Source organism: Tachysurus fulvidraco, chromosome 17, assembly GCF_022655615.1.
Source record: "Tachysurus fulvidraco isolate hzauxx_2018 chromosome 17, HZAU_PFXX_2.0, whole genome shotgun sequence".
Taxonomy (NCBI): Eukaryota; Metazoa; Chordata; class Actinopteri; order Siluriformes; family Bagridae; genus Tachysurus; species Tachysurus fulvidraco.
The window spans coordinates 14360128-14382627 of record NC_062534.1 but is presented as its reverse complement, the minus strand read 5'-3'; the positions used below and the strand labels follow the sequence as shown (position 1 = coordinate 14382627).

Here is a 22500-nt window from a genome sequence, read left to right as displayed (position 1 = left end):
TGAAGAACCGGCTGACTTCTTTCCTTGACGGTGCGTGTTGTGCGAGTTTCAGTATGGTTTGAAATTGTGAAAGCCTGGGAGGGGGAAGTGTCAGGGGATGCAAGTCACCTGAGGTAATGTGGTTATGTCTAGCCTGAAGGTGTACTGAGGAAGATGGTTCTGTTTTGGGAGAGCTGTAGTAAACGATGGTTCTTTCTGATGATTTTGAAAGCTTATAAAAGCACCTTGGAGAGGCTGGAGGGCTCTGTTGATGGACATTTCAATCAAATTGTATAGTTCTTGTCAATTTGAGGCAATTTTTTTAAGTTTCACTTTTTTTTTCCAATTTCCCTTTTTTTTTTAAACTTCTTAAAAGTAGGTTTCTCTGTGGCAGTGTTTAGCTTTTTTGATAGCACCGATCATCCACCCGATCCTATGCCCCTAAAAAAAAAAGGGGGTACTAAAGTGTACAGCAGGTCAATGGGTAGATCAGTGAGTAAAACAGTGGGCTACTGATTAGAAGGTTGTGAATTAAGCAGCAAGTCACTTAACTGCTCAGCCGTATAAATGAGATAAATATAAGTCGCTCTGCATAAGAGTGTCTGCAAAATGTACCTTTTCTTGTCGCTGGTGTGGTATTCCCAATGGCTCATCATTTGTAGTGTGTATCTTTACACTAGTGTCTAAAACATAACCTAAATCCAATTATTTTTCAAGCTAAACTATATCCACATTTCCACATAGACAATGTACAAAAGCTGTACTCCTGATGCTAGCGCTCCAGTGACAAGGAAAGGAGCTGGTGCATTATCGTCGTTGTCATAAGAGTTCAGTACTCCAAAATGCCATGAGCTTTCTTAGGTTTCAAAAAGTTTGTTCATTTTCAAAAGCATTTGTAGACAAACAAAGCAAAAACAAGGCTTCAGGCTCATTTTCCTCCCTCTGCTCTCTTTACACATCTCCCTCCTTATTGTTTACTTTCCTCCTTTAAATGAATCATCTGTAACTTGCTCTCTTATTTTTTTCCCCTTGCACCTGGCGCAACAATCAGGTCATTTCTACCAGCTTTACTATTATAGAAGCATGCTGACATGCACTTCCACTACAATCCTACCACTGGGAACATGGCTTCAGAGGACAGGATGCATTCATCTTCCACCTGGAGACGAGCCACACATAGACTTAAACACAGACTCGCACACGCGTTAATGATGTCTGGCCCTATTTCGGGTCTAAGTGGCTGACGAAATACGCTCAATGTCTCAGTGCCTTCACAAGAACTTGCAATAACAGTTCTAAATGTGTATGTGTGTATGGAAGTATTTGGCTGTTTATAGTACATCATTGCCTAAAGGGCTTGATTTAATGTGCGTAATCTCAGGGCCGGCGTGCGGACGTATCAGAGCGCCACTGGAGAGAGAACCATTTCCTGTCTGCTCACAAGGTACTGATAACGAGTCAGATCAGTTGTATGTCGTGTTTTATTCTTCAAGGTAATAAGGTCATGGCCCAGGACTACTGAGCCTCAGGGACTTTCATCATTCTAAGCCACCAGTGCATTACAGGTGCAATGAGCTTACTGCTTATTCGCACTCGGATCCAGCTCTAGCTTTGCTTTCTAAAGTAGCTTTCAGCTTGTTACATGGAATGACCATTACAATTCACCACTGATCCGCTTTGCTCACACACACACACACACACACACACACACACACACACACACACACACACACACACACACACACACACACACACACACTGTACTGGCTTTTTCTTGCTTTGGTAGGATTACGACCTCTTTATATTTGTTTTGTTTTGTTAGTTATTATTCTATTGACGAGTTTTTATTGATTTTGACTGAAAATTTAATTTATGAATTTAATCCCCATCTTCGCACGCTCTCTCTCTCTCTCTCTCTCTCTCTCTCTCTCTCTCTCTCTCTCTCTCTCTCTCTCTCTCTCTCTCTCTCTCTCTCTCTCTCTCTCTCTCTCTCTCTCTCTCTCTCTCTCTCTCTCTCTCTCTCTCTCTCTCTCTCGCGCGCTCTCGCTCACTGGCACACTCACACATTTTCACATTTGCAGATTTTTTCCCCTAATATTCTAAGGCAGGGATAATTGAAGAGGCCTTCTTTTTAGTGTCTACTTAGTGCTATGGATTTACACTTGCAGAAAAAGCCTTCAAATTCGAGACAGAAAAAAAAAAACCTCAAATTGAAGACAAAAGATTTAACATCGCTTGTGAAATTATCTATAAATAAAAACGTGTGATATCATTTTCCAGAGCAAAACAGGAAATGAATATCATTGCATTGCCGAAGGCCAGTCTATGTAGGTTTCCGGAGACTGCAATTATGTGTATTAATTATGTTGTTCAAATATTAAGCCTATAATCCTCTTTTCCTATTTGATGTAATGAAAGAGGTATCGCAGTTCATCGGTCTAGTTTTGTTCGACTCCAATACCCTTCCTCTGCAACATTACTGTTTTCATGTCGTCTTTTATCGCATGCAGTGATGTGCTGAATTTCTCCGGGATGTGCGGCTGTGTTAGGGTTTAAATCTTCTCGCACACCTCCGCTGTTCAGACTGCAGATGCCGGTAAGAATCTGATGTCTGCTTGTGACAGACAGGATCAAGCAGTGGATATCATCCTCTGTCTGCTGTCATGGATCAACTAGCAGGAGATAAGCGGGGAAAGGGAATTGAACGAGGGAGAGAGAGAGAAATAGAGATATACCGCTAATGTTTGTGCGTAGGATAGATATGGACTGTGAGATTCGTCTTTGGTGCATTGTGTTGTTTTTTTATGGGGGGATTTGGCATGATGGCCATCATTACTGTAGGATTTTGCACAGAAAATCTGCTCTATTTATTCTCTCGCCTTCTTTTTTTTTTTTTTTTCTGTCCCCAGTCAGAGGCACCAAATGTAACATGTGGACAAGTTTGCTTGTTTTCTCTCAGGTCTAATACGCATTCAATTTAGTGATGCATCCATTTTTTTTAGCATAAAATATTTCTTATCATTAAAGATGATGAAGCTAGAGATAATATCAAAATGCTTAACCAGCTTAGCAGCTCTACTTCTATTTCCACTTTGGAAACCTGCTTCTGTACAGCTGAAAGTACAGCATGTTTTATTATTTTTTTATTGTAACCGAATCTCTCTTTGTCCATGACTGATAGTGGCTGATGTGTCAGATCCAATATACTGAATGGAAGGTGTTCTTTTCACTCACCTACATTGTCTGTAGACATATTTTCACGCGTTTGCTTGGGGTGCTGGTTCCTGCTGTGAACCGCTAACATTGAACTCCTCGTGCTGAGCTTGATGTTTAAGATGTTTAATCAAGTGCCGTAGTTCTCCTCCTCTTGATATTTTCGCAGAGCACAGTTTGCAAGCTCTTTGCTTTGATTGCCATCATTAATTGTCAAATGCTTCCAGATCTCAATTTGTGTAGTCTGTTTATTAGCACGACACGGTGCACTAGGTTTATGTCACATAGTGTTATCCGGTATCGGGTGTTTATACAAGAACATTCTTCACAAGTAAATGAGCACGGTACCAGATCAATGCTCATCTTATATCTTATACAAAGATGCTTATGTCAGTATCAATGCATACATCTATTTTCTGAACATCCGCTTGAGACACCATGGACGGGTTGCAAACATCATGGAGGTGTAGAGATGCCACAGTAAAATCAGCCTACAGTGTATGTCTTTGCACTGGGGGAAAAAAACAGAGTACCCGTATGAACCCCCTAATGTGGGGAGAACATCTAACCTCCATGCCCACAGGTCAGAGGTGGGAATCAAACCCCCAGCACAGGACACCTTGAAGAAAGGAGCCAACCCTCCACTGTTTTTGGACAATGTGCAATTGAATGGAAGAGTGTAATATCACATTCAGGGGGAAATTATACCTGTACACAAACACGTGCACACACACTTATGCATTCCCATTTCAAGTCACATTAAGGATTACACCCAAGCAAACAATCATGCCAGTTAATGATGCCTCATAAAGTATGCATGAGCTGCTTCCAGCAACATTAGCACAGCTTAAGAGCAGCAGAACAAAGACTTTCGCTTCTAATGAGTGTCTTAACTGGCCAAGTGTCAGTGCGTATATCTAGAACTCTGGAACTGCATCTTTCTAGCCATTTATGTGCAAAATAGCATTCTGTGTCCACCAGTTTCCCTCTCTGATTTATTCTCTCCTTTCTGATTGCATTTACCCTCCCTGCTGAGGAAAACAACTTCTGAATATTCCCTCTATCCATCATAGCAAATGCCAGGGCTGTGTTTTTTTTTCTGCTTCTTTGCTTGGATATCTCAGGGCCAATTGAATAAAATGGAAAAGGTTTCCTCTGTGCTGAAGTGTTTGTGATTGTGTGTTTGTGCAGGAGCTCCAAACCACCACAGCCAGTCAACACTGCGGCCTCCACTGCCTCCACCGCACAACACCCAGTCCCTGTCTCACCATCAGACCTCGGCCAACTCTCTCAACCGTAACACAATAAGCAGCAGACGCAACCCTGTCCATGCTCCACCCAGTGCCCCGGGGGATGCACCCACCACACCTGAGTCAGTGCAGCTGCAGGACAGCTGGGTGCTCAACAGCAATGTTCCTCTGGAGACCAGGTGAGGTCCAAGTGCTCTCTCTCGCACTCTCTCTTACTCTCTTGCTCTCTTTCTTGCTCTTACACACACACACACATACTTACAGACACAAACACAAATGAGCATGGTTGCCATGCTCTGTGTCGTATCTCTCTCTCTCTCCGGATCTATTTATTAAGTGCTACCCTTTAAATAAATAAATAAATAAATAAATAAAATAATAAATAAATAAATAAATAAATAAATGTAGCCCTTACAAAGCTTTAACTTATTTCAGAGTTAATTTCCTGGATTGGAAAATGCCTACAGGCTTTGCAGATGAGAGTCAGCTTTCAATTTATGAGGGAAAATCAGTCAAATGAAAAACAGTCAAAATGAGTAATGACTTCCTCTCACTATAATGACACTAATATTTGGGGTGTTATATTTTTTAAAATGGCCTAATACTGTCACACAGGCTATTTTCTATCTAGACTATTGGATTGATGACAGTTATGCAAATAAAAAAACAAAACCTTGCATGACAAGAGTGGTCATTCAGGAACAATAGCGAGCTGACCCAGATCTGATAGAAGTGTCATTTTACAGATGTAAACTTGTTTACATTCAGAATTCAAAGGGGGAAAAAATCTGCTCAGTGACTAAAATGACTTGAAACGGCTAATGCCTTACCATCAAGCTGTTTGAAATGTAGAAATTTTGTATATAGGCTCTTACATCTCATACATATTTACAGACATCCTTCATACCTCTCTCTCTCTCCCCCTCAATCCTTTGTTATAGTCCCCTGCTGGTCAGTGGTCTCTCCCACTGGTCCTGGATCAGAGCAGTACGCGGGTGGTGCTTGCACTATTCATAAGCCCGGGGCGGCATGTTTAATTCAGCTGGACAGAGCTCAGGCCTGTAGGAACTGCAGGTGCCTGACTGGCACATAATTAAAGCAGGCCTGATATTCTGTACTGTATGTCATCAGTTCCAGCCACAGCTCAGACATGAATACAGTGGGACTGCTGGGCTCTCTCTGTTCAGGGCCAGAGAGTGGCAGGCCTTTATTGGGCTTAGGGCCGTGTGCAGGAATGTCATACATACACACACACTCACACACACACACACACACACACACACACACACACACACACACATATACACACTACTCTCTGCTCTTAACTATCCATTGAGGTTGAATGGCACATTCTTTCACCCTGTCATTATTTGCAGCCATGTAGCCAGAGCTGTCATTGCACTTCAAATTCTTTTACTTGTAACTTCCAAGGCTGCAGATGTTGCCAGAGGAACTGAATATTTTTTTGGCATGATATCTCAAGAAAGTTTCTTTCTTACAGTAGGGACATTTTATCATGAGTGGCATAGTGTTAGTGTCATAGTGATATAAGATAAATACTTGATCAAATCGATTTCATTTCATGAAGAGAGTGTGACTCTCACACTGTAAAATGCAGCTTGAATTATTTCATGGGCTTTCAAAATTCCAACAATATATTAAAAGGAAATCCGATTGTGTTGTGATTTGGGTCTAAGCTCATCTCCATTTGTTAAGTTACAATATTACTGCCCTGTATTGTAGACATGTAGGCATTACAGAACACAAAACAAGCTCCTGGGCTCCTCATCCATATTTGCTATACAGCGTATATTACTGTTCCCTTTGGATGTGAAACATCAAATTAAGTAGACAACTAGTCTTATCAGATTTGAAAAAAGTAGTTAAGATATGACTGCGGAGGCTCAAAGTTTCATTAGCAGCATTGCTAACATGCTTTGAATGCCAAGCTTGTCGTTACTGTCTGTATTTGGAAATTTGTCTAGGACTTTATTGTATCATCTTCAATAGAAATCCATTTTTCAACTCTCTGGTGTTCCTAAAGTTGTCAAGCCAAACAAAACGCCACTGAGCAACGGTAAACAGAATATGAAGTTCAATATGAATTACCTAACGTCTGAGCTTAATGAAAAGGACTGTCCACATTCATTTGCGTGCCGCAGCTTCCCCATTTAAACATTGTTAAGGGAGCAGGCTGTGTAATATCTAGCCTCCATCTGTTGAGACTCCACTGCCCGTAACGGATCCCTGTGCAAGCCAACAGCAATAAACTCTTACACTACTCCCTGCACTCCCTGCTAGCAAGCGCTACTTTTATCTAAACTGCTTTTTCAAATGGACCACCTGACAAACCACAGACACACAATCACACACCCATAATTCATTAAATTTCACTATATTCAAATTCATTAGCTGGTTATATTGGTGAAGGAAGAGCAAGCAAGGATGATGCAGTGGACTGATAGGTTTTGTTCCTTGGTGTTGACCGCTATGGCACAATTCCATCTATAGGTGATTTCTCACCTGTGTATATTTACAGGACAGACGCTGAATCATCAGTCTATTAGACCAAGTTTGGAAGCTGGTTTCCATCCTGGGTGCAGACTGGTCAGTGCTCTGGAAAAATCTCCAGAGGCTCCAGATAGGCTTCAAGTGAACTCAGGTGTTAAAAGTACCATGCGTGAAAATGATCCTCTTACACGGCCGAGCAGCAAATGACACGATTGGTTATATTTGTCACGCAAGTTTCTGTTTCAGGTTTTACATTGACAGAGAAAAGAATGTTTTGTGGTCAGTAGAGGACATATAGTATGTGATCTTATTGTCCTTTTTCAGCACCAGTGCTGGATGTATGGTGTGAAAAAAAAGCAACTCAAAGCACAAATTAAAACACAAGGCAAAGAAAAACAAAGCGATAGGCCTATCAGTTTGGCAATCAATAAAAATTGTATCCGCAGGAGAGCCGTACTCGATCTGCAAATTCCTAACTTTTTTTTTGTCTGTGGGAAAAACAAATCTGCAAACCCAGTATCTGCCTTCAGACTCCCGTGAAAGCTTTTAGTCTTTTTCTGAGCAGGTCGACTTCATTTTACCTGCATGAGACTGATAACAAGCAGCAAGTGAAGTAGTAGAGCTATTAAAATAAAATAATATTTTCCTCTAATGAACCCATGCTTTCAAGGCTCTGGTGTAATCACAGGCATCTTACATGGCTCAATGACCTCAAGGTGATGAAGGCTGTTAATTGTACCTCAAATAAAAGTGTTGTACTGCTGAGCCTTGATGATAACTCGTCTCAGGCTGGCACATTAAGGTCGTATAAGGCAGTCTGAGGTTGTCGGCTGTCAGTTTTGCTCTCAAGCCTGCATCAGTAAACATCTGATGGCTTCGGCAGGAAGGACTTAGTATTAAATTTGTAATGGTTGCTCAAACGCTCCTCCACGTGACTAGTTGTAGAAAGGAAATTATTTAACTACACTTTTCTGTGTCACCCAGATGAGGACATGTTCTCCTTTGAGTCTGCTTCCTGTCATATGGTCTCAGGGAGTTTTTCCTTGCCACTGTTGCCTCTAGCTTGGTAACTAGGGATAAATATAAATTTGTAAAAATACATTTTGTCATTTTATTCTAAATGTTTAGACTCCTGAAAACTGCCTTAAGACAGTGTTCATTGTTCAAAGATCTATATAAATAAAATTGCTCTGAATTGAATTGAATTTTATTGAATTGAACTGAATTTACTTGAACAGTTCCAAGTTTGGCTCCATCTCTCATTCCCTCCAGGCCAAATGTTACACAGACACTGCACAAAAATTAACATTATCTATTTTTGTTTCTGTATCTCATGTCTCAGGGAAGAGGGACATTCTCACCGGTGCCCTGCTTTTGACTGTAGACTGTAGAGGAAAGAGATATTTATCAAACCCCTCCTCTTTCAGAAGGAAAAAGGAGAGAAATCTCCATTACGGCCAACGGGACAGCCACAAGACGAGCGGAGGTGCAGGAAGAGGAGAGCTCTGGAGCATCCAGCCTCCCTCTAGGCCTATTAAAGAAAGGTTTTTCTCTTCCCCACACTCTCGTTCTCTCTGGATTGATCGCTATCTTTAGTCAATATCTGCTCAGAGACTTTGAGATTAAATGAATCTCAGGAAAATAGAAGGCAAAGTGTCTCTGGAGCGAACAGTGAATTGTACAGGGGTGATAAAGAGATATGATATAATGTGAATGTGTTCAATTCTGGAACATCAAGATCTCACTCAAAGTGCTTTGTACATAGAGAAACAAACATATTTATATTTATATTTAAAGTACTTTTGTACTGGTGCTAGGAGTGATATTTTTGTGTCTGGTAAAAAAAAATGTTAGATTTTAATAGATTTAGTCTATTGGGTTTGAGAGCTAGAAGAACGATAACGCGAAAGAGACCTGGGCCGTCTGTTGTGGCGGGCAGAGAGACAGGCAGGGAAGTAGGAATGGAAAGGAATCATTTTGCAGCAGCATAAATGACTAAAGATGGCTGAGGCCATGCAGGGCTGCAACGGATGATTTCCAATTGCAGAGCGGAGCTTCTTCACCAGCTGATGCCAGTTTCAATTCCACTCTCATCTCAGTACACAGTGCACTTCGCTATCCCTCTCTGCTAATACTTACACACACACGCGCGCACACACACAGACACACGCACACGCACTACAATATAACATCCCTGAGAGGGTTGCACCATCGCCGTTTAGGCAGTGAAAAAAATAAATCACATTTACATGCATAACATATGAGATACTTTCAGGGATAGTTCAGCGATTATAGCGTGGTGGGCTTCATGTTTGTGTGGGTGTGGGTGTGGGTATGTGTGGACTTCCTCCATCCTCTTCAGGCACACAACTGTTTGTGTGACATATTTCATATTTTGAATGGGGATGTCTGCCAACAGAGCTGTCGGGGATTTGGATGAATGTTTTGCTACATAAATTAAATACATAAATCACAGATCTGTCACATGAACGCATTCTAGCCAAATTTTACTTGATTTTAATGACAGTAAGACAAAACATTGGATCAGTATGCGATACAAAAAGTGTGGAAAAATGGTGGTTCAGTGGTTAAGGCTTTGGACTGTTATGGTTTCAGCTTTCTGCACTGCCAAGCTGACACTGTTGAGTTCTTAAGCAGGAGCCCTAAATCTCAGCTACTCATTTGAGTCCCTTATCAATTAAAATGAAAAGAATAACTTTCTTCAGAACAGTGAATTTAATCGGATGCAATACCACTTGTCAATTTTATCTATTAAGCCGAACAATAAAACATTTTATGGCATCCTGTTTTTCGGAAATTAATTGATAATGAGGTGGCATGATGTAGCCTGATGCTAAAAAAAGTGGATTTGTATAGTGGAGCATCCCAAAAGTCTCCAAACAATAGGGAAATTTATACCGTTTAGCAAAATGTCTATAAAAAATACACCCTGTCGTTACATGTTGCAGAAAGTCCACTGTGCACGCAGCTTTAAACAGTGTTCTGTCACCACCTTCTCTTATTGTCGCTACTGAAAGCATGTCAAGAAAGTCAAAAGACCAGAAAAGACTTGACTGTGGGGGGAACTGTTACCAAATGTTTGCCCTTATAAACACTTTTCTTCTTTAAATAACAGAAAGATTATTGTTAGACCTTATATAGCTATCTGTCATACAAGTCCCAACTGTTTTAGAAAATGAATCAACATTTACTGACCAATCAGATTTGAGAAATAGAAAACACTGTGATGTAATGATGATTATGATGTTAGTAAATACAAATTAAATTGTGCACTAGGAGTAACTTTGGTTATTAAAACCAAATAAAAAAAGAAAAAAATCTTTGTAGATGTGTAAGAAAGAGAGAGGGAAAGTGATGTGTCTGCCTCCTGTTTACATTCTGGTAATTATCTATAAGCCACTGTAGTTCCTTAATTCAGAGTCACCAGGCATTCACAAGGAAACATCTCTCTCCCTCTCTCTCTATTTCTCCCTCTCCCTCTCCCTCTCTCTCTCTCTCTCTCTCTCTCTCTCTCTCTCTCTCTCTCTCTCTCTCTCTCTCTCTCTCTCTCTCTCTCTCTCTCTCTCTCTCTCTCTCTGTTGCCAAGGTATCTGTGTGGGGCACATTTACATTCTCTGCTGCACAACGAGGCCAATTTGTTATCCTAACATCCTAACAGGAGCCAATCAGACGGCAGGAGCCTGTGGCTCAGTACTCAGTAAAGATTTATGGGCTATTTCTCCCCCTGTTCAGTGCACAGACTGAATGCTGGGCATGGCAAACAAACCGAAGCTGCTGTAATTAGAAAACATTTAAGAGACTTTTGTTTGCATATTTAGAAAATCACTGACTGTGGATTGTGAATCCACAGAAGCTGAGTGTATTTATAGTAAAAGGGCACTGAGATGAGCTTATCAAAAGAGTGTGTTCACCTGAGCAGATGTTTCTGTTTCTGCAGGAGTTTAAGATTTAGTGATCATGAGCCAGTTAAATAACTCGCTGTAAGCACTGATTCATTATTACTGTAGTACTGATGCCTTATAGACTGTTTGAGCTTGCATGTGCCTGGATCAGCACATAAAACAACGCTCCACACCATCACGGGTTATTGTTGTTTTAGGCAAACTAAATGTATTGCTCAAAATATACACTGTCTATTACCACCTCAGCGTGCTCCTGATTAAATTGGTTTCTCATTACAAGACGAGAAAGTGATGCTCCGGAAGCCGGCACCGAGTGTCAGCGGAGTCAAGAGAGAGAGACAGAGAGACAGAGAAATCTGTGCAAATGAACACCTTATGGGGTAAATAAGTAAACAGCCCAGTGTTTGACACTAAGTGGATGTTTGGTAATGAGAGGTTTACCACCTGTGTCATATCTAATGACTGGTGAGATACGTTCGGAGAGCTCCATTATTTAACAGGACCTGATGACGGACTTATACACTCATGCATATATACAGATACACACACACACACAGACAGAAAGAGAGAGAGAGCACATTTGTTCAACTGTCCAACCCAGACAGGTCATTAATCAGCTAGCTCAGAGGAACGACAGGATGACCTCACCTACATCTCCATCAGGGTCGAGAGAGAGAGAGAGAGAGAGAGAGAGAGAGAGAGAGAGAGAGAGAGAGAGAGAGAGAGAGAGAGAGAGAGTGTCACACCAAGCTTCCTCTTCTCTCTTTACACTTACTGTACTGCACCCTTGTGAATCTTCCCTCCAGCTTCCAGCATAATTCCTTTTTTTTTTTAATTCCCCAGGGTTTTTAAAACTGCAAAACTGTCAAAGCCTTGACACTGACCTCCACTTCCCCTTGTGGTGTCAGCTATCCTTTTTTGGGCAGACCTGTTCTTTCTTCCTGATTCTCACTGCCTCTCCTAGCAGTATGCCAGTTACTCTTTGTCCACTTTCTCTTCCGGACTCATCTTTCCATTCCTCTCTCTCTTTCCACCCCTCTCTCCTTTAGCTTATATTTATCTGACTTTCAGTCCAGTTCAACAGTTCTGTGTTAGTTCAGGGTACCGAAATCAAACATCGTCAAAAAGTGATTATCCTTAGAAAAATAAAATGAAAACAGATAAATCTTAAACATCCGATATCCATTTTAAATAATAATAATATGATATTACAAATAACGTTGCTAACTGAATCAATTTGGGGTTCTGTCAGCTCACATAAGCACAGTCTTCCTGTCCAGTGTGTCCATTAGCAGTGCTTTAGCATTTGGAGTAAGGTGTGTTGCTCTTCTATATTTGTGATTAGGCCCAGGCAATGTTTAACGGCAGATGTGTGATGCCCTTCTATTCTATAGTAAACAGTTGACTAAACAGTTGAGGCTAACATATTGTAGGTATTGAGCTAGTGAGCTTCGTGACAAGGTGAATTAACAGTCTCCTGCTTCTTTCTGTTATAGAGCGGTTCATGTTATAGAAACCACGAACAGCAACTACGTCCTTATTTTGATGTAACGTCTCATTATTTTGACTTAATACCTCATTATACTGACTTCTCATCTCATTATTCTGACACATTATTTTGACTCCTAACATTTAAGCTGACAGAATTCCATAATGGCCATAGTGGACATTTTTGCTGTTTCTGGAACATATTTGAAATGACTGAGCAATTATTAGTTGTATATGTCTGTCAAATAAATCCACTAAAGCACTAAAGCCAGGAACCATCGTGTAGAAGAAGCGTGTAATGCTTAATATATTTTTCTTATTGATAGAGCATCAAAATGATACGTTTACAAAATAACAACACGCTATCTTGGGCTATTATATCAAAACGGTGCATAGTACTTTGATATTAAGTTATTAAACCAAAATTGCAAGTGTTTTGTTGAAATAACATACCACTTCGATTTTTTCGCCAGAACATATGGGTCAGAGCTTCTATATTTCTTTCGGGTCAGTAATCTTTGGTGCTGCCAGAAAATGTATAAATGCTCTTTGAATATTGATAATTGAGACAGATTGCTCTGCATGTAAAAATTCATTATTATTATTATTATTATTATTATTATTATTATTATTATTATTATTATTATTATTATTATTATTATTATTATTGTTATTAATAATAATAATAATAATAATAATAATAATAATAATAATATATTAATAATAATTGAGAATACTCTACATCTGATCTGAATACAGTAAGCCAGATTTTACTGAAATATATCTTTCATTGCTCATTGGATTGCTTGAATCCGAATCAATCTCTCTCTCTCTCTCTCTCTCTCTCTCTCTCTCTCTCTCTCTCTCTCTCTCTCTCTCTCTCTCTCTCTTTCTGTTTCTTGTCCCAGCTGGTGTTGACATGTCTTCCCACACTCCTCCCAAACAATGCTCGACATAAATCACTGTCAATTAGCCACAGAGGCAAAAAAAAATCAAGCTCTCTAATTTCATTTCACAATTACGACACCTAGTCAACACTCTCACTTTCCCTTGCAAATGGAAATTAAATGAACTTCACAGACAGACATTGAACTAATGGAATAAGTGTCACACAGTAGATTGCACACGCACTCCCTGACACACATATGCACGTGCATGCAGGCCGCCTCCAACTCTCTCCCACCCCGAAATCACCTTAATTAATTTCTCGGCATCACCCCTGTCAACGGCTAAATGTGTAGCCACAGCCCTGTGCTCTGGTAAAAATACTGTGGCATTTCAACATGACTCGTTCAACCTCACGAGTGGCGCCTGGGTGGCGGTTAAGTCACTCCGTCACGGAGAGGCGAGAGAAGCGGTGACAGAGAGAGGAGGCCTGGAGGAAGTAGTGTGGTATTTTTGGACAGGCACCTTTACACCCTGTCCATCGTACTGCCCTTCACTGTGAGACTGATTTCAGATCTTCCTCATCCTGCCTGTTGAGGCTGTTTCACTCTGCTTAACAGGAGAAGTGGGTGGGGAGGGTGAAGGAACAGAGGGAAAGGAGGGAGAGGGAGATAAATAAGAGGATCGGGAAGGAGGAAAGGGTGAAGTGTATGTGTGTGGCACACTGACAATTGAAGATGTGAGAAGAATAGTGCAAAAGACACAAGAAAGGAGGAGATGAATAGAATGAGAGAGTAAGTGCTAGCTTTTTCCATCAGTGACCCAGACTCCCAGCTCGGCACACGACAACAGCTCAAACACACAATTACCATTCTCCTTCAAACTCCTTCTTTGTGTGTGTGTTGTGTGTCTGTGTCTGTGTGTATGTGTGTGTGCGTGCATGATTAGTAATGCCTGAGGTGGCTGAAATTTCAGACACAGCAGTGAGAAATAGCTTTGTTATGTAAAGACGCACGTGGAATCTTCCACTGCCTCGCCTTCATTATCCTACTGCATTATTATCATTTATTACCATTCATTAGTGAATTAGTCACTCTGTTCCCCCTTGTTGGTCAGAAAAGAGGACAATCTAATCTTTTCCTCTTTTTCTTATCATGTCATGATTTTTTAGGTACAGTATGTTTTCCTAGACAGTGTAGTTTTTGGTCTGTGTGTCTCTAAGTGCATATGTGTGTGTGTGTGTGTGTGTGTGTGTGTGTGTGTGTGTGTGTGTGTGTGTGTGTGTGTGTGTGTGTGTGTGTGTGTGTGTGTGTGTGTGTGTGTGTGTGTGCACGTACAGCTGCAAGTGGGCAGGTGTAGCCAGAGATAATAGCTAAGAACACCTGACTGATCTGGTCCTAGGGCACTGACCCCACTGGGGCTCCGGATGGAAGGATCTGAATCCGTGCTGATGGATTGGTGTGGGATCGACAGGAGTGCATACACCCACACAAGACAGCTGGGCTTTGAGCCAAAAGCACCACAGCTCAGCTCTGGAAAATGGGATCATGTTTGGAAATATTGGAATCCATCTTGTGGAAAGTTGTTATTAAGGCTGGTGTGATTGCGGGGTGTTTAAGTGTTAAGGGGCCGGAGAGATCTCTCTGCCAGGGCCAGGGCAGGACACACCTTCCAGGCAGGCACTCAGAGGCCAGGAAAGCTTTCAGCCTCTCACTTTAGCTCCCATCAGAGTCTTAATCGAGGCCGGGGCTTAATGAAACTGACGGACCCAGTGACCCAAGCCCGGCTGATTGCTGCGGATAATATATTTAGACCGGCCTTCTCTGCTGCTGTGTTCCCTAAGGCACCAGTATCTGAGAGCCTTCATTTACTGAGGTGAAGGCATGGGGTGTTGCTCAGGGTGCTGTAATTAAAGGCTAAATGATTTTTTTTTCTGCACAAAGCTCGAAAAGGCACAAGTTCCATCTATAAAGTAATGTAGCGTGCAGTCTGCTCGGGAGCGTGTGTTAATGGGAGTGTGGCTTTGTCTGGGAGGAGTAGATGAGCTGCATGGACACCAGTCTTCATTCTGCATACAGGTGTCACAGAAGTTACACACACTATGCCATGCAGGATCCTGTTCAGTTTTTCAGGTGCTTATGCTGCTTTGAGAGATCGAGAGAGCATCATTTAAGCGCTTTGTGGAGAAACCCGTTTGCACCTGTGTGCCTTTACAGTCACAGTGAGCTCGAATGGGTTATACGGCATTTTGATGTGGTATACAGACACGTGGGCGTTAGAGAGGACTTCATTCAATGATGTTTCTCTATTTATTATAGCAATTTAAAATTGTGTTTGAATGCGCATACAAATCTTGAGTAGTATGTCTTTATATGTTGAGGAATCTTTTTTTTTTTTACAGTAATTCTCATTTTTCTGAGTGTTCATACACAGTGTGAGAGCTTTCGCTCCGATACATAGCATGCATTCCTGCAGCACGATCATTACTGAATTATTGCTCTTCACTTCAAGTGTTGGCAACTATGTCGGTGGGGGGAAAATGAATAAATTAGATGTCATTTTAGACGGCACAATATACTACAACTTTTCATACAACAAAACCCACCGGTTCAGTAACGGTATTTATTTTAATTCCTGCTCAAAACTGGGAACAAGAGTAGCTAATGGTACTTGGCATCAGACCTAGGGGCAATGTTTGCTGCTGACTGGTTGTGCAAAATTCAGTCACACTTTAAGCACAATAAATTAAACATGAAAAATCTTAGTGGGCAGGTTCAGGGATAACATGGTAGAGCTTTGAAAGCAATGTCTGTGCTGTTCTATTTTTCCAAATAAAGTACTGGTACAGGAACAAAAAATGTATTTGATCAAATAGGTTTGCAAGCACACAGAGAATTTCAGTCAGATCAGATTAAATGATTTTTTTTTAACTAAACATGCAATCATAAAAAGTATACTTAATCCAGGCACTTCTTTCATGTAGAGCCTAAGAGTAGCATCACTGAAAGCCAAATAGATTTTTTTTGTCTTTTGTTTGTTCATCTAACTTGAATCGTTTACTCTTTGGGTCACCTTTTTTTTTTTTTTTTTAAACTGTGCTTAAAAACGCCATAAGCACTAAATTCTCTCATGCATCAGGAAGGGAGAAAGGACAGGACGGTGTTTAGCAGCTTTCTATTTTAACAGGGGTCTCAATGGAACAAAGATTATTTAGCTCTCAAAAACACATTTTTTTTTTTTTTTTTTTTTTGGATCAGTTCATTATCATTGGTGCCCCGTGATACCGAAATCTTCCTCCGAGCTTTATTGTCACTAATGTCCCCATCAGAACACGAGTTGTGTAAGGGTGTGTATCAGTGTGTTTGTGTGTATGTGCCTGTGTATGTGCGTGTGAGTGTGCTGGACATGCGTAGTGCAAAGCCTTCTGAATTATTGAGTGTTTGTGTTGTGTAAGTGTCCCTCATTGGGCCAGCAGCAGCCTGCAGCAGTGTATGTCCGCGTGCCATATGTCCACAGAGCCGCACTGAGCTTTGGACACAGTATCCTTCACCCCACTGCATCCCTGCAGCACTCTGCACACACACACACACAAACACACACACACACACACACACACACACACACACACACACACACACACACACTCTCTCTCTCTCACACACATAGTGTATACGAACCTACTCACAAGAGACAATGATGGCAATTCTGAACCTGGGATTGATTTGACCTCTGACTCTCTTTCACTGTGTCCTCTATCTCCACTACTCTTATTACCTGTTAACTGATCCCATGAATACTTTTTACTCAACAAAATGTTAACTTTCTTTCTTTCTTTCTTTCTTTTTTCTTTTTTTTTTCTTTCATTCTGGAGCAGGCACTTCCTGTTTAAGACGTCATCAGGAACCACGCCGCTCTTCAGCAGCTCCTCTCCTGGCTACCCACTGACGTCGGGCACAGTGTACTCACCTCCGCCACGACTCTTGCCTAGAAACACCTTCTCCCGAAGCGCCTTCAAGCTGAAGAAACCCTCCAAGTATTGCAGCTGGAAATGTGCCGCCGTTACAGCCATCGCGGCCGCCACCCTGCTGGCCATCCTGCTGTCCTACTTCATTGGTAAACACCGTCCCAGTAATCATCCTAACATCCTAACTCTGTCCTATAATCATCCTAACCTGATCAGTGATTTAAAGCCTCACATAACATTCATACACATGCAGTGTACAGGATGTTCAGCATGTAGACACAGTACAGGTAGAGTCAGATAGCTTTATGTGACTGCGGTATGGGGAAATTAGAGACTGTACTCCAAGAACATTCAGTATAGTTAGAGATAAATGGTCAGCTGTAACTTTTGACTTGACTTTTCAGCATACATTCACAGGTAATGCTTTGGGGTCTGTGTATTAAAACGTACAGATTTAAAAGTTTATTTTATGAGAAATTAAGATCAAATCACAGCAAAGATGCTGCCATCGAAGGAAGCATGTTAGCCTTCATCCTTCCAGGTCAGTAGCTGTCTTTTTTTTTTTAGGCAAGAGCTATTTTCTTTTCCTTCAAATAAAGATTCAGTTTGCTAAAGAAATTCACATTTCCAGGAAAACTTATGTTACCTGGAAATACAATATACTTAGGTCAAACACGAGATGGGGTGGTGACAGAATATTGAACAAGCATTATACGCTGTCATATTAGTAATAATAGTAGTAATAGTGTACTGGGATACTGTATATGTTTGTAGAATGAGTATCATTACTGTTGCTCAACTACAGGCTTCAGAGTCATGATTATGGATGATTTCATTTAGCACATTACACATAGTGCAATTTGGATTTCCAAGCAATAGACTCAGTGCCTGAAAAATGCACAAGACAGATGGGCTTGACAGATGTGAGTCATGGGTCCATACAACTGATATAGAACGTGAAAATCGTTGAGATGCATGTATCGGGGTAGCGGTTTGATTTGGATCGATGCATTGATTTAAAAGCACCAGCCATAAATAGATTATTATCAAAAAGGGACAAACATCTGGTGTGTAAAAAATAATTTATAGTTTTAAACGGATTTAATAATTTAATAGTCTAACACAGGTGATTTGGCCCAGCAATCTGCCTCTGGTAGCAGTCTTTAATAGGCTCCATTAGCCATTAACTCACTCATGGTTACTGTATAATTTATTAGAACTCAGGAACATAGAAAAGGCTTTTAGACTGGTGCAGTAAAGGACATCTTTAAAAAAAAAAAAAAAGCATCACTGTTGGAACAGTAAACACTATTTGACCTCTCTGACATGCTTTTATGTTTGAGATTACCATATGGTTATGTCCCTACAGTGTTCAGGTCATGAGCCTGGAATTGGGAATATGAATGGAATAAATGAGGGAAAAGGAAAACCTAAAAGTATTAAATGCTACATTGACATAAAGAGACAAAAAAAAAAAAGAGACGGTAAGAAGACACATTAGTTTTCAGTGGTCCCCATTAGAAGGCTCCACCTGAGCCTGAGCTGAACCTGGTGTCCGTACCTCCGTCCCCGTTCTGTCCCTCTCTAAAAGCCCCCGGTTAAAGGCAGATGTGTCACATAGCCCTGCTTTGCCCTCCCCCTCCCAGGAGACTGAGCTCAACAGATGGGCCAGTCAGCAAGTGCAGGAATCAGCACATGTCCCCTCCCCTATCTCCCCCCTCTGTCTCTGCTCTTGTATTCAAATTTCCGCACATCTTTTCTTCGTCCTTGAATTGTCCATGTAATGTTGTGCTGGATCCACCGCCAGTCCCTCAGGCTCCACCCGGCCCCCCTCTGCTTTACAGAGCCGCCTACCTTAGCTGCATGCAGTGGCAGCTTAACTGAAAGGCTCAGTGAACAAATCACAAATACCAATGTCTGAGATTCGTCCATCATAGCCGGAGGGAAGCAGGTGGTAGTGTGTTGTGAACAAGAACAAGGCTTGTTGCAGCTTTCAGGACAAAAACAAGGGTATTTCTTTTGAGTTGTGTATCACTTATTTTAAGCCTTATACAGATTGAACTAGTTTTACAAGGCGCAGTGGGGTAATATAATTATTACCTCTGGGATTTTAGTCAGTCTTTTTTTTTTTTCTTCTTCTTTTTTTTTTTACAGACACTCACATCTGGAAAGACTACCCCACATTTTGCCTTCAGTAACATGGCCAGTAGATACAATCCCCTGTAATATACAGTAGACCTTATCCGAATTGAGATGTTGTTTTGTGTTGCTCAGTTTTGTCGGCTCCAACAGAAGGGAATAAGTTCAATGCATACAACAATAAAAGCTTGCCTATGGGGATTTCAGCATTTAGCCACAAGAGCATTAGTGAGGTCAGGTAATATTGCCATCTGATGAGGCGTGGGGTGAAGTCAGAGCTCCATTTCATCCCCATGGTGTACACTGGGGTTGAGGTCGGTGCTCTGTGCCGGCCATCAACCTTTGCAGACCATGTGTTCATGGACTTTACTTTGTGTACAGGTTTGACCTCTTAGCTCCAATGAAGGCCTATTATAACATCATACAGAGACATCCTGTACTATATTGTGTGCTTTTGTGGCAGCAGATTGGGGAAAGCTTCCATATGGGTTTGATAGTCAGGTGTCCACAAGCTTCTGGCTATATTGTGTGTACACTATGGTAATGTAACCTATTATTGAGCAAGCGCTACTTGTGCAGCTCCAAGCCTTTTAAACAAGTGGCTATGATTAAGGACAAAAGAAGAAATATAATATACTTGAGGTGGATGTTATATATATGGAATGTTTGTTTTATACAGGGGAAGACACATCCATCTGTGTGATTTATATAGAGATCTCTTATCCTGTGTGAATTGATCATAATTACTACAAACATCTTCTGGCATCATTAGTTAACAGACATATGTTGGGAAATCTTATCCCGTCTGAATAGTACTTTATTTCAGAAAAGCTCCTTGGGCTAATTTAGTATTTAGTGCATTTAGATAAACTTCTTTCCCAGTAGTAGCTGGATTTACGAGAACGTCTGTAACAAACCACATGCTGCGTTGAGATAGTAAGCATTTTTTTTTTAGTATTCAGCATGCAGATTTATTAGATGGATCGCTAATTTGAATTTTCTCTGCTGTGAACTATCGACCTTAATTGCAAGCCGAATGAGACTGTCTTTGGTCTTCAGTGACTGTGTGCATACGTAACTGAACATGGTGAAATGTGCTGCAGCAGCAGTTTTCTCAGTGCAGACACCGAGTGCGGCTCCACTGAGACCGGCCCAGCAATCCTGGCACCACAGAGATGACAAAAGTGCATTGAGCAAAGGACTTTTCTTTTTCTTTTTTTTTTCCATCCTTTGCAGATGCTTAAAAGATCCCACTTTGCCTTACCTTCTCTACAGGGATGAATTACAATCCTAGGCATTTCAGCAGAAACACTCAGTCAGGGAAGAGATGTGCTCAGAGAGAACCATAAAATGTGCACTCCCATATGACCAATAATCACACGCATGCATATAGCAAAAAAAGAAGAAAAAACAAAGAAGTGAACAGAACAGAATCAAAGAGATGTTATTACTCTGTGCAGTCTTTTTTTTATATATGTAAAAGAGAAATTCACATTGATTTTATTTGGTTGTAAGAGAATCTTCTAAAAGGGTGACACAAATAAGTAAAGAAATGGTGACCCATAAAAAAAAAGGTGAAAGAAAAAATAGAGGCATATAACTCATTCTGTGCCCTCCTGATCGCTCGCTTATCTCTGCATGGAGTGGCTGCCACAGCAGGGAGGCGGTTGCTAGGATACAGGTGAGCGGTCCTGATGCAAAAGAAGAGTAGGTCTGTCATCATGTGTTGTGGAGGAGACAAAACGTTATCCGGCTCCCGTGAGGTGCGTCTGCTCTAAAGCTTGCTTGATTCCCAGGGATCAACCATGATCAAACATACAGAGATAGCGCGAGAGAGATAGAGAGAGAGCGAGGACAGGGACAGATGGAACGTGTAATAGCTATAACGAGGTTTAGGCCCCTTCAGGCTTCCACTCAGATTCAATGTGCTCTCGTCTAGACGGCAGACGGACATGCAGAAAGGCAAGGATCGGTTCACACACGATACTCATGGATCAGAATGAGTCCAAACACAGACGTGGAGGGTTTAACTCCGTAAAAACAAAGGCCCAGGGTATGAAGCACCCACATACATGCAGACACACATGCAGGTAAAAATATATGATCCACTATTGTTACTGACTGTGTTGGTGCCCTTGGGCTGAAATAGGGTGTGAGTGTGTGTGTGTGTGTGTGTGTGTGTGTGTGTGTGTGTGTGTGTGTGTGTGTGTGTGTGTGTGTGTGTGTGTGTGTGTGTGTGTGTGTGTGTGTGTGTGTACAATGTCACCTCTATGCAAGCTGGGACATTGTGTCTCCTCATACATCAATAGAGACAGGCCATGTGGCGAGTGTCATGAAAGCGCTTTCTTTCCTGCCCTGCTTTCTTTTTTCCTCTCTCTCTCTCTCTCTCTCTCTCTCTCTCTCTCTCTCTCTCTCTCTCTCTCTCTCTCTCTCTCTATCCCTTTCTCTCTCTCTCTCTTTCTTTCACCTCCCTTCTTCCTCCCTGTCTCTATCCTTTCCACATATATTTTTAGCTTCGTCATCACTTTTTTTTCACTGCCCACCAATGACTTATCGCAAACTCCATGAGCACTCTGTGTAACTCCATAACCTTCTCACCATATTGCTTTTTCTCCTCTACCCATAATGCCGTGCACCCAGCATCACTGTGTTATTACACTGCTTAGCCTATCTGCTGACTACTGATTAGAGCAAACACACACGTCTCCGACCCCACACACTTTATGGCAGCTGCATGGTACGAAGACTGTCAAATTTGATTGCTTATAAAAATGTATTAGTCTATCATTTTATTTTCCGAGCACAGATAGAACAAATGTTAGCAGAAGCAACACGCTACCCTAACACTTGCAAAATTGCTCTGTTGTAATTTTTTTATTGATTAGTCAGAGCATCTTTTTTTTCTAAATTGTGGCAGGAGGATGTATTGACATAAAAGTTTAAGAGAAAAAAATCATTCATTCATAAATAATTGAGCATGGATTTATTCTCTTTGTATACTTAAGTGTATGTATATAGAAATGTATAAATGTATTGAAGTGTAAATCATATATATGTACTGAAATCTTTTTACAGTCTTTGGCGGCTTTCACACTCGTGTCTTCTTTATACAGAAATAGCACTATCCCGGGGGCATTACCTGCTGCTA

At 41.2% G+C, this 22500-nt stretch overlaps 1 protein-coding gene across 1 annotated transcript in view; it reads left to right on the top strand.

The window, feature by feature from the left end:
- The window catches only part of tenm2a (teneurin transmembrane protein 2a), a 215697-nt gene that overhangs the window by 140121 nt on the left and 53076 nt on the right, over positions 1–22500 (top strand). Inside the window, exons 4-5 of the mRNA XM_047802622.1 lie at positions 4384–4621; positions 17124–17362. Coding sequence (XP_047658578.1) covers positions 4384–4621; positions 17124–17362 — 477 coding nt within the window. The remainder of the gene's footprint in view (positions 1–4383; positions 4622–17123; positions 17363–22500) is intronic.